The 13,211-nt window shown below is 53.0% G+C and overlaps 1 protein-coding gene across 17 annotated transcripts in view; it reads right to left on the bottom strand.

Moving 5' to 3' along the window:
* Positions 1–13,211, bottom strand: part of Nfasc (neurofascin) — a 171,296-nt gene that overhangs the window by 68,907 nt on the left and 89,178 nt on the right. For 9 of the 17 annotated variants that reach the window (XM_028876544.2, XM_028876546.2, XM_028876549.2 and 6 more), the window contains exons 3-7: positions 9,773–9,953; positions 4,844–4,861; positions 3,819–3,924; positions 663–859; positions 212–334 (exon numbers count right to left, since the gene is read on the bottom strand). In XM_028876544.2, coding sequence (XP_028732377.1) covers positions 212–334; positions 663–859; positions 3,819–3,924; positions 4,844–4,861; positions 9,773–9,953 — 625 coding nt within the window. The remainder of the gene's footprint in view (positions 1–211; positions 335–662; positions 860–3,818; positions 3,925–4,843; positions 4,862–9,772; positions 9,954–13,211) is intronic. The other 8 variants (XM_028876545.2, XM_028876554.2, XM_028876548.2 and 5 more) reach the window with 1 other exon arrangement.

Here is a 13,211-nt window from a genome sequence, read left to right as displayed (position 1 = left end):
ACTGGTTACCACCTATATTTTTGGGTGTGTTTTTTTTTTTCATTTTAATTAACCTACCTAGAGATCCCTTACAGACAGAGATTTGTCTCCAAGATCATTTGAGAGCCTGTCAAGTTCACAGTTAACATATTAACCATCATACCTCCCATTCAACCCACCCACCGCAGGCCCTGGAGCTGGGCTCTCGGTGAGGCCAGGCTTCCATACTTACAGCTGCTCATCCAGAAGATGACCGGGGATGGGAGGCCAGGTGGGGGGTTGCACTGCAGTGTCAGGGGGGCCCCCTCTTGAACCACGACAGGGTCTAGGTTTTCCTTGGGCCACAGGGGAGATTCTGAGGAGAAACAGAGGAGGAGGAAGTGAAGCTGATGGCCAGAGCCTGGCAGGCTCAAGAGAAGGGGGGATGGGAGAATCGGGGAGGCAAGAGAGAGGACATAGAGGGTGGTCCTTGAAAGGAGGGAGAGGCTTTTTGTGACACTGGACACTCATCTTCAGACGGCCTCTCCTCTCCCCGTCTCCAGTGCTCAGAGTAGCTGGTAAGGGTGTACCGGCCAGTCTGGAGGTTTCTTTCCAGGAATCTTTCTGGGGTGGAAGAGGACAGAGCCTCCCCCACGCCCCCTACACACCAGGGAGCCAGCACCAGCCCCGTCCCCGGCACTCACTGGACACCTGCAGGCGGATCCGGTTGCTAAGCGCAGTGCCGAATTTGTTTCGGGCAAAGCACTGGTATTCCCCTTCATATTCCTCAGGTCGTCCACCGCTGCGGAAGTCGATCACCAAGGTCCCAGACCTCCTCCTCATGGACACCCGTGGGTCCTTGGCAATATTGAAGAACCTGCTGTTTCGAGTCCAGTGAAAGCTGTGGATGACAAGGCCAGGTCAACCGTATGTGAGGGCTGGAATAGGTCAGTTCCTAGTGCCCGGCTCCGTGACAGACTTCTACTCCATCACCCCATCTCTCTGCCAGTGGACCCAGTCCTGGCTGGGCACAGCTACCTGATATGCTTGGGAGAATGCAAAGGCCCAGGTCATGCCTGCCGGGACTGTACACACTGTGAGTGCAGTTACTAGCTAAGGCTGGCTATGAGTAGTAGGTACCCAGCTTCTCCAGTGGGTTCTGTTCTGTGAGCACATAACTCAGGGGTATGCTGTAGAATATTATTTTAAGATGTGTTACTTTGTTGATGCCGTGAAACATTTGTTTAATGATGCAAAGACATGTTGCATTCTTTTATGCTGCATTTGTTTAGCTCTGTGAAGCTGTGATACCTTGCCTGCCTAAAACACCTGACTGGTCTAATAAAAAGCTGAACAGCCAATAGCAAGGTAGGGCCAGCAGAGAGAGAAAATATTCAGAAAGAGAAATCTGGGAAGAAAGGAAGAAGGAGCAGGAACAAGGAGAGGAGGACATCAGGGGCCAGCTGCCTAGCCACGCAGCCACGCAGCCACGCAGCCACAGCCACACAGCCACACAGCCAGCCACGGAGTAAGAGTGAAAGTAAGATTACAGAAGTAAGAAAAGGAAAATGCCCAGAGGCAAAATGATAAACAGGATAATTTAAGGAAAGCTGGCAAGAAGCAAGCCAAGCTAAGGCCAGGCATTTATAATTAAGAATTAAGCCTCCGTGTGTGACTCATTTGGGAGCTGGGTGGAGGCCCCCCCCCCAAAGAGCAAAAGAGTAAAAAACAACCAACAGCAGGGACAGACAGTGGTTTCTTAAAAAACAAAGCAGAGCCAGCTGCTTTCTTTACCCACTGACATTCCTGGGCTCCTCCTGGGAATGCAAACTCCTTATTCCACCAACCCACATGTGCCAAGGTGCCACCTCTCTGCTCCGCCACGCCTTAATAGTGCCATTTGCTCTGAGGACAGCATGGGCGGCAGAGGCTGCCTGTTCCGAGGTTGACAAGTGCTTCTTGGGGACCATGGGACAGCAGCGTGGGGACCATGGAAGGGCAGCTTTGGATGAACTGGCAGGCTAATGACATAGAGCTGGAAAGAGCCTAAACTATCCCCCTGGGCCTGGGGGGTGGAGGACTCAACAGCAGAGCACTTGCCTAGAGCACGTACAAGAATCTAAGTTCCACCCTTCATATGAAAGAGGAGGAAGAAGAGGAGAGGAGGAAGGATGAAGGCATCATCATCATCACCATCATCATCAACAACAGCATCACCACCACCACACCATCATCATCATCATCATCATCATCATCATCATCATCACCACATTCTCGGCTTGTCCTGGAAGGATGTCGCAGGCAGCCGCACACATTCTTGGCTCCCTGTTCTGTTGGTAAAGACACAGCAAGGTGCAAGAACAGCAATGGCTGCTGAGCGTCCTTGTCGCCACAGAGGATCCACGTGGGAAAGACCCGTCTTAGAGGCATGGTCACTAGTGTTCTGACGGGCCTTAGAGGGTGACTCCCACTCGGGGTGAGGGAATCCCTGCCGGTTCTGGGTGCATCATTCCTGGTTTGACTGTCTCACAGGAACCCGGCGGCAGAGTGAACTTCTGCCCTGCCTTGTCTCCCTGATGCTGGACACACGCTGCCACTTTGAAACCGGAACACATTATTTAACATTTTCACTTTGCCAGGATATGCCATTTGGCAGAGACGAATCTGGTCTTGGTGGTCAAGGAGTGGGTCTAAACCCTGGTTCCGTCAAGCTGGTGACTGGTAGGAAGGGTGTTTAAAATCACCCTCTCTCCTCAGGAAGACACTGGTCCTGCCACAGAGGAAGAGGGGCGGGTGAATCAGACCACATAACAGCACAAAAAAGTCCAGATAGGACAGGTTTCTCCTTCTTGTCTACTGACCTCGAATTTGAGACAAGCAACAGAATGAAAGCCTTGAGTTAGCTAGGAAGAGGGACTTCCTGAAAGCTGAACATGGGGTGGATGATGGCCACACAGGGCAGCACAGCATGTTACACCCAAAGTCTGAAAATAACATCGAGCTGTGTGTCTAGTGGCACACACCTGTAACCCTAGTACTTAGGAAGGGAGACTGGGGCAGGAGAGTGATGAGTTTGAGGCCAGCCTGGGATACACACCGAGAATCCAGGGTCTCACTGCGACAGAAACAAGCATGTTAACGTCTTCGTCCTGGTTTCCTTGTGAGGTAAATTTCCTACTTTGCTAAAACGGGTAAAAATCCCACAAATACAAGGGCAGTTCTGTTTTTTTCCAGAAGAGGCAATGGAGGCTTAGAGCTCCGAAGCAATGTGCTCACGACCACACAGTAACATCTGCCTCTCTGCACAGCTGTTTTGAGCCACGTGGCCACTTCACATCTGCTTCTCACAAGCTGGCCCTCCTGTGTGGCACCTGGTAAATGTCAATGGATGTTGTTTGGATGGATGAACCAGACATTTAAAAAAAAGATTTGTTTTACCTTGAATTATGTATGGGAGTATGTGCAGGGGTATGTGTGGGTATAGAGGGGTATGTGCTGAGGTGTGTGTGTGTGGGGTATGTGTGGAGGGATATGTGGGGGGTATATGTGTGTGAGGGGGAGGATGTGTGTGTGTGTGTGTGTGTGTGTGTGTGTGTGTGTGTGTGTATGGGGGATATGTGTGTGGCGAGGATATGTGGGGTTATGTGTGGGTGTGTGTGGGGGTATGTGCACTCGATTGCCTGTGGAGGTCAGGTGCAGTGGATGCTCTTGGAGCTGGAGTTACAGGTGACAAGGATGCTCGGAACTGAGCTCAGGTCCTCTGCAAGCTTTGTGCCAACTTTTCAGTTTGCTTGCTGTAAGTATGACCAAGAGGTGGGTCAGGTCAAGGGTGACTTTTCAGGTCCCTCCCCTCCACTCACCTGGGGGCAGGATTCCCTTTAGCTTCACATTCAATCAGGATGTTATCACGGGGGTCCACAATGTGGTCCTTCACTGACTGCTTGGTGATCGTTGGGGGCTGGGTCACTGCAACGGGACACATGTGGGTCAGAACTGCAAGGACCTGCCCCAAACTTGGTTTAGGGAGGGGCTGGAGTCAAGAGCGCCAGGAGCCACCGGGGCAAGCAGGCAAGGCAAGCAAGCAGGTATGAGTGGTACCCTGTTCTAAAGATGCAGCTTCTCAAACAGGCTTGCAGGATGGGGGTGGATGTCAAAGGAGGAGCATAGGAACCCCTTTAAGAAGGTCCAGTCTCAGGGTTGGGGACTTAGCTCAGTGGTAGAGCGCTTGCCTAGCAAGCACAAGGCCCTGGGTTCGGTCCCCAGCTCCAGGAAAAAAAAAAAAAAAAAAAAAAAAAAAAAAAAAAAAAAGAAGGTCCAGTCTCCCTCTGAGCAACTGAAAGTCAGGCTTTGTTTCATCCAGGCTCATACACCAGTACCCAGCACATTGCACAGGGCACAACAGATCCTGCTAAGTGTGTGCTGAGTGGGTACAGGAACGAAAGCAGCTATGACTGCAGAACCCAGGGCTGTGATGGTTCTGAGCCACGCGAGTCTCAACAGACGCCCAGACTGCTGAGGCCACAGCCCAAAGAGGCTTCAGGCCCTTAGAGCTTCTCAAGGGCTTCCCTGTGCACCAGCAAGCTGGTGTTCTGCCCAGGGGTGCAGTGCCAGCCACCAGTGGATGAAGGAGCTGCAGACGCCGTGGAGGATCCCAGCTGCCATCCATAGACCTTCCTCTGACCACCTACCCAGCCCCCGTGTCCTGGGGACATCATCTTCCATTTGCAAAGGACTCACGATAGGGCTCTAGGCTTGCGCAGCACCCGCAGGCAAGGAAGAGGCCACTGGTGCCAAGCCTGTTCCCTCAGCTGGCCTTTTCCCAGCCCCTCCTCCCCCCTCCAACTCCCCAGAGGCTCAAGGGCATGGAGGCACACGGGGCACTTACGCTCATTCTGAATGCTTGCTGTTAGTTCCAGTGCGTTAGCATTGGGAGGGGGAGAGAAGGAGAACACTGTTATTGCGCACAATTGACCAGCTAACTGTAGGGCGTCCTCTTGCCCTAGCATACAGGGCTGGGGTCGGGAGACATGGGAACAGCACTGGGCATGGGGATTTCCCCCAGACGCGGAGCTTGGCAGGAGAGCCAGGCAAGGTTGGAGAACAGACCCAGCAGACACTTCATGGGAAAGATGTATCGCCAGGGAGACCGAGACTACACAGTAGGGCAGGACCAGTAACCAATCAATGGAGATGCCACCAGGGATGTCCAAATGTCCCCAAATGATAACGCTGCCCGAAAGGGACCCCTCAGATGCTTCCTGGTATCTGATACCATTGAGGGATGTGGGAGCCTTGGTGCACAGGATCAGCATGGAGATGCTGGGGAACCAGTAGATGAGTGGACTCTAACCGCTTGTAAGGGACAGGGGCCTAACGTACAGAAGCGCCGAGGGCCCGGCATCCCATTCCTTTATTATACTGTTTCTCTAGTACACAAAACCATGTCCTATAAAAGTCCTGTTCCTGGCTGACAGGATCCCGGCATGTGGCCAAGGCCACCACCACTCCTTCTTGTGTCTTCCACAAATGGGACAAAGAGGTAGCGGTGCACATCCTCTCCAGCCGCGTCCGAGCACACGGGCCGTGCACAGGTGTGCTCCTGCTTCTCACACGGCACCCAGCAGACGAATCACTGCAGCTAGAGAAGATGCAGGCTCTGGCTGGGATGGCCCGCTGGAGAGCTTCGACTCACTTTGTTGCTTTCTTTCAATGCTGGGGGTGGAACCCAGGCAAGTGCTTTACTACGGAACCTCATCCATTCCGAGTCCTACATTCCTGACAAAGGCCTACGAGCTGTGTGCCCGGGGTAGCACAGTGGAAAGACGTGGAAAGCAAGCCTTGGTGCAAATAGATGTGGAGAAAAGACAAGAGATGTCTCCAGGACTCTTCGGTGTCTTTTTTTAGGATACCACTAGGAAGCAACATGACATCCTCATGTCACGCCGGTGCAGGGGTCAGGCATGCACGGGTACCGTGGGCTTCCTTTTTCAGAGTGAGTGCTGTTGGGGAGAGCAGGAGGTAGGGGGCTTTGGGGCAGAGTCATGGTGACCTTGATGTCTTCCCACCAGAGTGAAGAGACTTGGAGGAGGAGGAGGAGGTGGAGGCTCAGAAAGGGCAGCCTGCAGAGCCAGGGCTCACCTAGGCCCGAGAGAGTCACAGAAGCAGAGCAAAGGACGTGGAGAAGGGATGGTGTGTGGCGGGAATGAGCCGGCCACCATGCAGGCTGTCAGCAAGGGAAAGTCTCCATGGTATGGTCTTTATAGGGGTTCCACGAGCAAGGTGGTGTGGGCCTCAGAGCAGTGAAGGGACATTCTGCTTTGTGCTTGTCCGGGTCTGCCTGGGCTGGAAACAAAGGAATGAAAAGCCCGAGGAAAGGCATGAGGTTCTGCACGCGGGCTCTGCACACCGGCTCTGTGGCGCTTTTGGCTGCAACACTTTCCCCCGTCTTGAGCTTTCCTGCCAAGACCAGGAAGTCTATAAAGACCCAAGGCCGGTGGGGCTCGCACAGGCGGAGACGCGGGAGGGAGAGGGCCAGTCTCCAGACAGCTAGGACTGCACTTAAAGCACGTCCCTTTTGACCACTGGCTGGGCTCTGGCTTCATTTCAGGACACAATGGTGCCTCTTGGTCCTCATGTACCCTGCTCCCAGGCTCTGGCCCCCTTCCACAGCATCTTGAATTCAAGGAGGGGTGGTCACACGACTACGGTCCTGCGGACGCGGGCTCTGGAGACAGAATGGATACTAGCTTCCCCAGAGGCTGTTGCAGAGCTTTCAAAATCCATCCTTAGTGGGTGAGTGACACCGTTGTCCTTTCCCTTGTGGACAAGGGAAAGTGGAGATACTTCAGCCTAGAACTGGCTGGTCGCTGACCCTAGCCCCGCCTGGGTAAGGGCTTCTTGAGCATCTCCTTGCCTAGCGGGACAATGGCATCTCAGTCACCACCCTGCTCCCAAGGGACTTATTGCAGGGACAGAAGGAAGCCAGAAGACAAGCTGCGATGGAGAGAAGCTAATGGGGACAACCTGTCTGTCAAGGACAGCAGGGCTCTTCTCCATCACCCCACCACACGCCCTCCTTTCCTCTCACGAAACTTTCTGTCCGACGATGTCGGAGAATGAGTTTGGTCTTTCGGCTTCCAAGCAGGAGAAAGTGGCCCCGTAATCCATCTCGGTGGGGGTGAGCAGGTGCCTGTCCTGGCTCCAGGGCTCTGCCTTCAGGCCCCTCTTTTCTTTCTGGGCTCTGGTAGTTAGTGGATCTCTGGGCTCCATCCTGGGAGGATGGAGGATGTGGGGTGAGCGTGTTACTGAGGCCATCCCATATGAGGGTGGGGAGGAGCATCTCTCCATTCCGCTGTCCTCTTCTGTGGGCTCCTAGGAGAAAATCCTGAATCCTCTTGAGTGGAAGGAGAATGGAAGTACAGGCAAGCGTCCAGAAGACTTGCTTTTTGGCAAGGCCATTCTGGCTGATGAGGTGATCCATTACTTTTTTTTTTTTTTAAGGTCATGCTGTTCTCCTCTGGGCTAATGGGAGGGAGGTGGCGTGTGACTTCACTGGCAAGGCAATCGGAGCCAGAGGCTGGGCGCGTCAATACCGGATTGTGCAGCCATCCAGGGCGCAGCTCTAGAAAGCTGCTGTGCCAAGCGCCAGAGCGGAAGCAGTGCCCCTGCCCCAGAGAATGCCCTGGAGGGGCAAACGAGTGAGACACCAGGCAGGACAGTCTCTAGTCCCATCCCCTCAGCCCCACCGTACCAGCAAAGGGGGTGAGTCAGGAACGCCTGGCCTGTCCCAAGCCCAGATGGCAGGTAGGCTCCGAGAACGTGGGAAGGGCTGTGGTTCAGGCAGGTGAGAAACTGGCTGAGGAAATCCTTGTCCTTGCTCTGCCTCGGTTCTGAGTTCAGTTTCTGCGGAAGAGCCGTTGACATTGGTCTGGAGCAACCAGGGAGGTGCGGTGCTTTATAGGGTGTCCATCCCGACACAGCCTGAACCAGCTACAGCCACGCGGTAGAGAGATCCTCTCAGAGGGAGCTGCCCCTGTCAGGTGCTGACTCTGCCTCTTCCCTGGCTCCCTAACCTGTCGGCTAAGGATGGCACCGGCATCCAGATTTCCTGTGAGATCTCACATACGGTGAGATCATCACCACTCTGAGGACTCTGTCTGGCCTAGGGCAGCTGCAATTCCAGTGAGGTCCAAGGACTGAAAGGAAGCAGGACCATCGCATCCTAGCAGAGTCAAAAGACCCGATTCCCTTCTGCTTTTATCACCACGAAAGGTGTGACCCTAAGCAAGGAATGGCCCGGTCTGTGTAGACCACATGAAAGGATGGGTCCTCCCTGACCTCCTCCAGGATGCTGGGATGGGGAGTCAGTGGAGAGGAAATTAGGGTCCTCCGCCTTCTGCCTCAGGCAAGTGCATGGGTTCCCTGTTATATCCCCGTCTCCAGTGGAGCTTAGACATCCCTGTTTTCAATACAGAAGCCCTAACCATCTATTTCTGCGTTCACGCTGCAGGAGCCCCTCCCCCACCAGCCCTGTGTATCCAACGGCAGGTGAGTGAGAAGTGGCGGAGGGGAAATGAGCCTTCACCGTGTTCTCGCTAACCTAATTTCCTCAGCACCCTCCTCTCCAGGGACGCGCCTTTATCATGCCGCTTATTAGACTGTCTGCCAGGCTGTTAATGAGACTCTCCTTGAGCCCACCACAGACAGTTGCCATGGGAACGCTGGTCCCACAGCTCCCCTCTCTCCCGCTTCCATGTATAGATACTCGGGCAGCAGTGGTCTCGGCTAGCTTGCTTCTGGGATCAATTCCTAGTTATCACTGGTCATCCAGAAGTGCAGACTCCTCTTGGGTAGCTGTGACTGGAGTGGAGGAGGCCTGGCTTTAGAGCTCTGTGGGGCCTTCTTGGAGGCCACCTTCACCTCCCACCTCCTTCAGCCATCTGTTAGCTGGAGAGAGTCCAAGTCTGTCTTGGCATCACACGGACTCCATGAATTCCTTGAGGCAGAGAGCAGGGGGCAGAGGTGCGGTGCCTGTACCTTAGTGCTAGGATGCTGAGAAATCCGGCACACGTGTCAAAACTGTGGCAAAGGGGTGTGTGTTTACAAACAGGGCGGAGGAACAAGCAGCCAATCAACAGCCAGCAGTGAGCACAGTGCCAGAGAGGGTGACTAGAGAACCAGACATCGGCTCAGCGTGTCAGGTTCAGACAGGGCTCTGCCACCAGGAGCAGAAGAAATGAGTTCAGTATTTGGATAGTTATGAAGGAATATGCTGGGACAGGAAGAACCCGTGCCCGGCTCTCCCGTGGTAACACGCTATAGCTTCACACAAGTGGCTGTGTCTTCTACAAAGATAATGTCCTTGCCGGTCCTCTCCCGGGCTATCCACCATCATCTTTATTACTCCAGCCAAGACCGGGTATCAGCTCTGGGTGTGTCAAGCTAGACAGACTAGTAAGGACACCCCACCACACTTGATCCTAGAAACTGCTTTTAAGACGGGTAAGTCAAGGCTATGATGGTGAATATGAGGAGAACCCCAGGCGGCTCTCAGAATTCCAAACTATGTTACCCTTGATTCCACTCAGCAGGTTCCAGGCCACACAGACACCAGCTTATCCACAGCCCTAAGAGGCCTGCATCTTAGTTTCCAATTTCCCAGGGGGAGCCTACATCAAGTCTTTGGAGAAAAACCCAGCTCTGAAGCCTGGAATCCACCCTCACTCCCTCGACCTCTCACCTCCCTGAACTCTCTCCCCAACATCCATCCCTCCACCATCAGGAACAAAATGGACAGAGCCGGAACGGAACTCACGGTCCATCGGAATCTCAATGGCCCCTCCGAGGCTGAGGAGGAAGAGGATGAGGGCTAAGTGAACCCAGGGTGGTGCCTGCTGCCTGTCCATCCTCAGCACCGGGCCTTGCTCCCAGCTGCCCAGCCCACGGGCTCTCGACGCCTTGTGCCGCTCTGCGTGGGCTTTCCAGACAGTGCTCAGCTGGAGAGAGAAGACAGCAATGAGTGAGTCCCTCTTGAACTTGTGTTTTGCTCTACGCACCCCCGAGTCTCAAAAGACTCAAGGAGCCTCTTGGCTGCAGATTGGGAATCTCCTAGACCAGGGTTTCTAGCCTTGGAACAAAACAATCCACGGCTTAGGGACTGCCCTATATATTGTAGGGTGTTGGAAGTGACCCTGGTCTCTACCTACCCAATGTCAATAAAAAAACATCTGTGGACATTGCCGCTTTTCCCAGATGTCCCAGATGCTGCAGGTGGCATCTCCAGAGGACAAATCCACTGATAATTAAGACCCAGTATGAAATAGAGGCAATGCTGCATTAAAACACACACTGGTCCCGGATAGATGTACCAGCTCAAAGCCTCCCTGGACCACCTATGGAGTGTGCCTGGGGCAGGATGTGTTTGGGTAAGGACACAGGACTAAGACCTCACGAAGACCTATGGAGGACTGTCCAAGGAGAAAGGATGAGCTGTAACCCAAGTTCAGCACTCTAAGACTGCCTGAAGCTTCTAACTGCTCCAGCCTGCCAGCATCATGGGGCCAAGTCCATGGGGAAGACTGCATGTGGAGTCTCCAGAATCCCCCAGCTTTCCTCAGAGAGCATCTGTATCAGCGGAACACACAGCGCTACTCCTGCTTTATTTGGCTGGAACTTGAAGCCACAGTCAACTACACACACACACACACACACACACACACACACACACACACACACACGTAGAGGACAAGGCCCAGGGAAGAGCTCCTCAGAGATGAAGCCATCATTCTGGGGTCCTGTAGTAGGAAGCATCACCAGTCACTACCACCACATGCCAGAATGAAGGATTCTAGCTTACATTTCAGCAACTGAGCCTAACAGTAGTTCCCCCCCCCCCCCCCCCCCGTGTGTGTGTGTGTGTGTGCATCTGGCCTCCATCTACCTGCCTCCCTTCCCAGGGCCACCTCCTTGGTTTGGACCACCAGTGTTCCAGGCTAGAGTGATTGCCATGGCTCCCTAAGAAGTCCTGCTGCTCAATCTCTGCCCTGCCCCCATTCATTCTCTGTCCATGACCAGAGCTGTTGTTTCTAAAGCGCAGATACAAACATGCCACTCCTCGTCACCTCTCACTATTGTCCCCAAGTTCACGCTAACTTCCTTTACTGGCTTGACGCCCCAAACCATGTGCCTACCTGATCTCTCTCATGCTCACCTGGGATGCCGCTCCTCAAGGGCCTTGGTGTACGCTGCCTCGACCACTGGCCTAGGACAGGTTAACCTTGGGGCAGGACAGTCTGTGACCTTGGCCTCCTTCATCAGGATTTGCTAAGTGTTATTTAGGGGGTCCCGAATACCCGCTTTCTACGCCCACGATGGCATCCTGGGCTTTGCGTTCACTCCAAAAAGTCACTTGAAGGCTCCATAAATGGGAAGGTTTGTTTATTATCCAGTCTTAGGAATTTGCCACAGTACCCAATAGCCCCTCAAAATGTGTGACAGACGGACATAAGGACGGGTAAGAAATGTGAACTAGAAATGAGTTAATGAAAGAAGTTGCTTAGACGGTATTATTTTAAAAAGTATTCTATGATTTGAGAATTCCATAAAGTGTATTTTGAACATATTCATCCCCTCCCTCACCTCCTCCCATGTCTCATCTCCGTTCACCACCCACACAAGGTTGAGTTTCTTCTTCTTTTTTTATTAACCCCACCTAGTCCTGTTTGTGCTGTCCCACTACTCCTGGGAGTGTGGCAGCCCTGACCCTACTAAGGGTCACCTCATTAAAGAACACTGACGTTATTGGGCGGTGGTGGCACACGCCTTTAATCCCAGCACTTGGGAGGCAGAGCCAGGCAGATCTCTCTGAGTTCGAGGCCAGCCTGGTCTCCAAAGTTCCAGGAAAGGTGCAAAGCTGCACAGAGAAACCCTGTCTCGAAAAAACAAAAACAAAAACAAAAACAAAAACAACAACAAAAAAAACCCACAAAAACAAAAACAAAACAAAAAAGAACACTGACGTCTCTCCCAGCAGCTATTAAATTCCTCGGCCAGCAGTGGTTTTGTGCTCACCTTCCCCCGCCCCATGTTGGGATTTTATCTGGCTGGAGCTCGCACGGGTCTTGTGCATGCTCTCACGGTCATGATGTTTGTGAGTATGCTTTATCACAGTCACACTCACGCTTTCTGCTCTGCTGTGTCCGGAGCACAGTGTGTGTTTTCATGACATTACCCACCCCTCCTGGCTCTTACAATCTCTCTGCTCCCTCTTCTGTGAGAATCCCTGAGTTTTAGGGGTGTGTGTGTGTGTGTGTGTGTGTGTGTGTGTTCCTCTAGAGAACTACTAGGTGACACAAGAACGCACAAGCTGGACAGTGACTAAGGTGGGAAAAATCCCTTCCCTCCAGGTCAGATGCCAGGAAGCCAATGAGCTGGGAAGAAGACAGGAGAGCTGGAAGAAGACAGGAGAGCTGGAAGAAGACAGTCCGTCTTCCAAGGACAGACCCTGTGGCTAGGAGGCATCCCAAGAGTTAACTCTCCAGGATGGTCCTTACACTGTCCTTCAGGAAGGCCACTGATGCTTCACTCTGACTCACACATCTCCAGAGATCAGCCTGACTTTCTGGCTGGAGCCCCAGTGTGGAGGGAAGGCATGGCCTTCCTTCAGGGAAGGGGTAGGAGGGCTTAGTTTGGCTCCCTGACCACCATGTTTGGTTCAGGACCTGCCAAGCGGCAGAGAGATGGGAAAAGGGAGATGGTGGGTGTGTGGGCTCTGATGAGAGCCCCTTGGTGGGATGAGGAAGGCCTCATTCCTCATTCTCTATAGAGAAAGTGAAGGAGCTAGGGCAGGTGAAGGCTGGAGACTGGCCACTGGCCACCAGCATCTTTGAATATTGAAATACAGAACAAAATGCTTTTGTTTAGCATCACAAGGGTACAACCAGAACCAGGGAGGAGGAAGCTTCAGAGTAGAGGTATTTCTCTGAGTTGCAAGGAGAAGCCACCCATCAGTCTACAGCTACCACACTGCATCCATGAAAAATAAACCCGAGTGAGCAGAATGGCGGGTACCACCCAAATGTGCAAACTCCTGAACTCTTAAACCTCCGGGAAGGGGCCAAATCAGCTTTTAGAATTTTTTTTCACCTTGTGAACGTGAATGCCAAATAACTTCTGTTACCTTGTTTAGAAACAGTCCACACCCTTGAGCGACCTGCCTCCTGAGCGACTCAGATTTGAAATGTGAATTTGGTCAT

The sequence above is a fragment of the Peromyscus leucopus genome, chromosome 15, assembly GCF_004664715.2.
Source record: "Peromyscus leucopus breed LL Stock chromosome 15, UCI_PerLeu_2.1, whole genome shotgun sequence".
NCBI classification, from domain to species: domain Eukaryota; kingdom Metazoa; phylum Chordata; class Mammalia; order Rodentia; family Cricetidae; genus Peromyscus; species Peromyscus leucopus.
The sequence above is the reverse complement of the archived record's forward strand: the minus strand, read 5'-3'. Positions and strand labels throughout refer to the sequence as shown.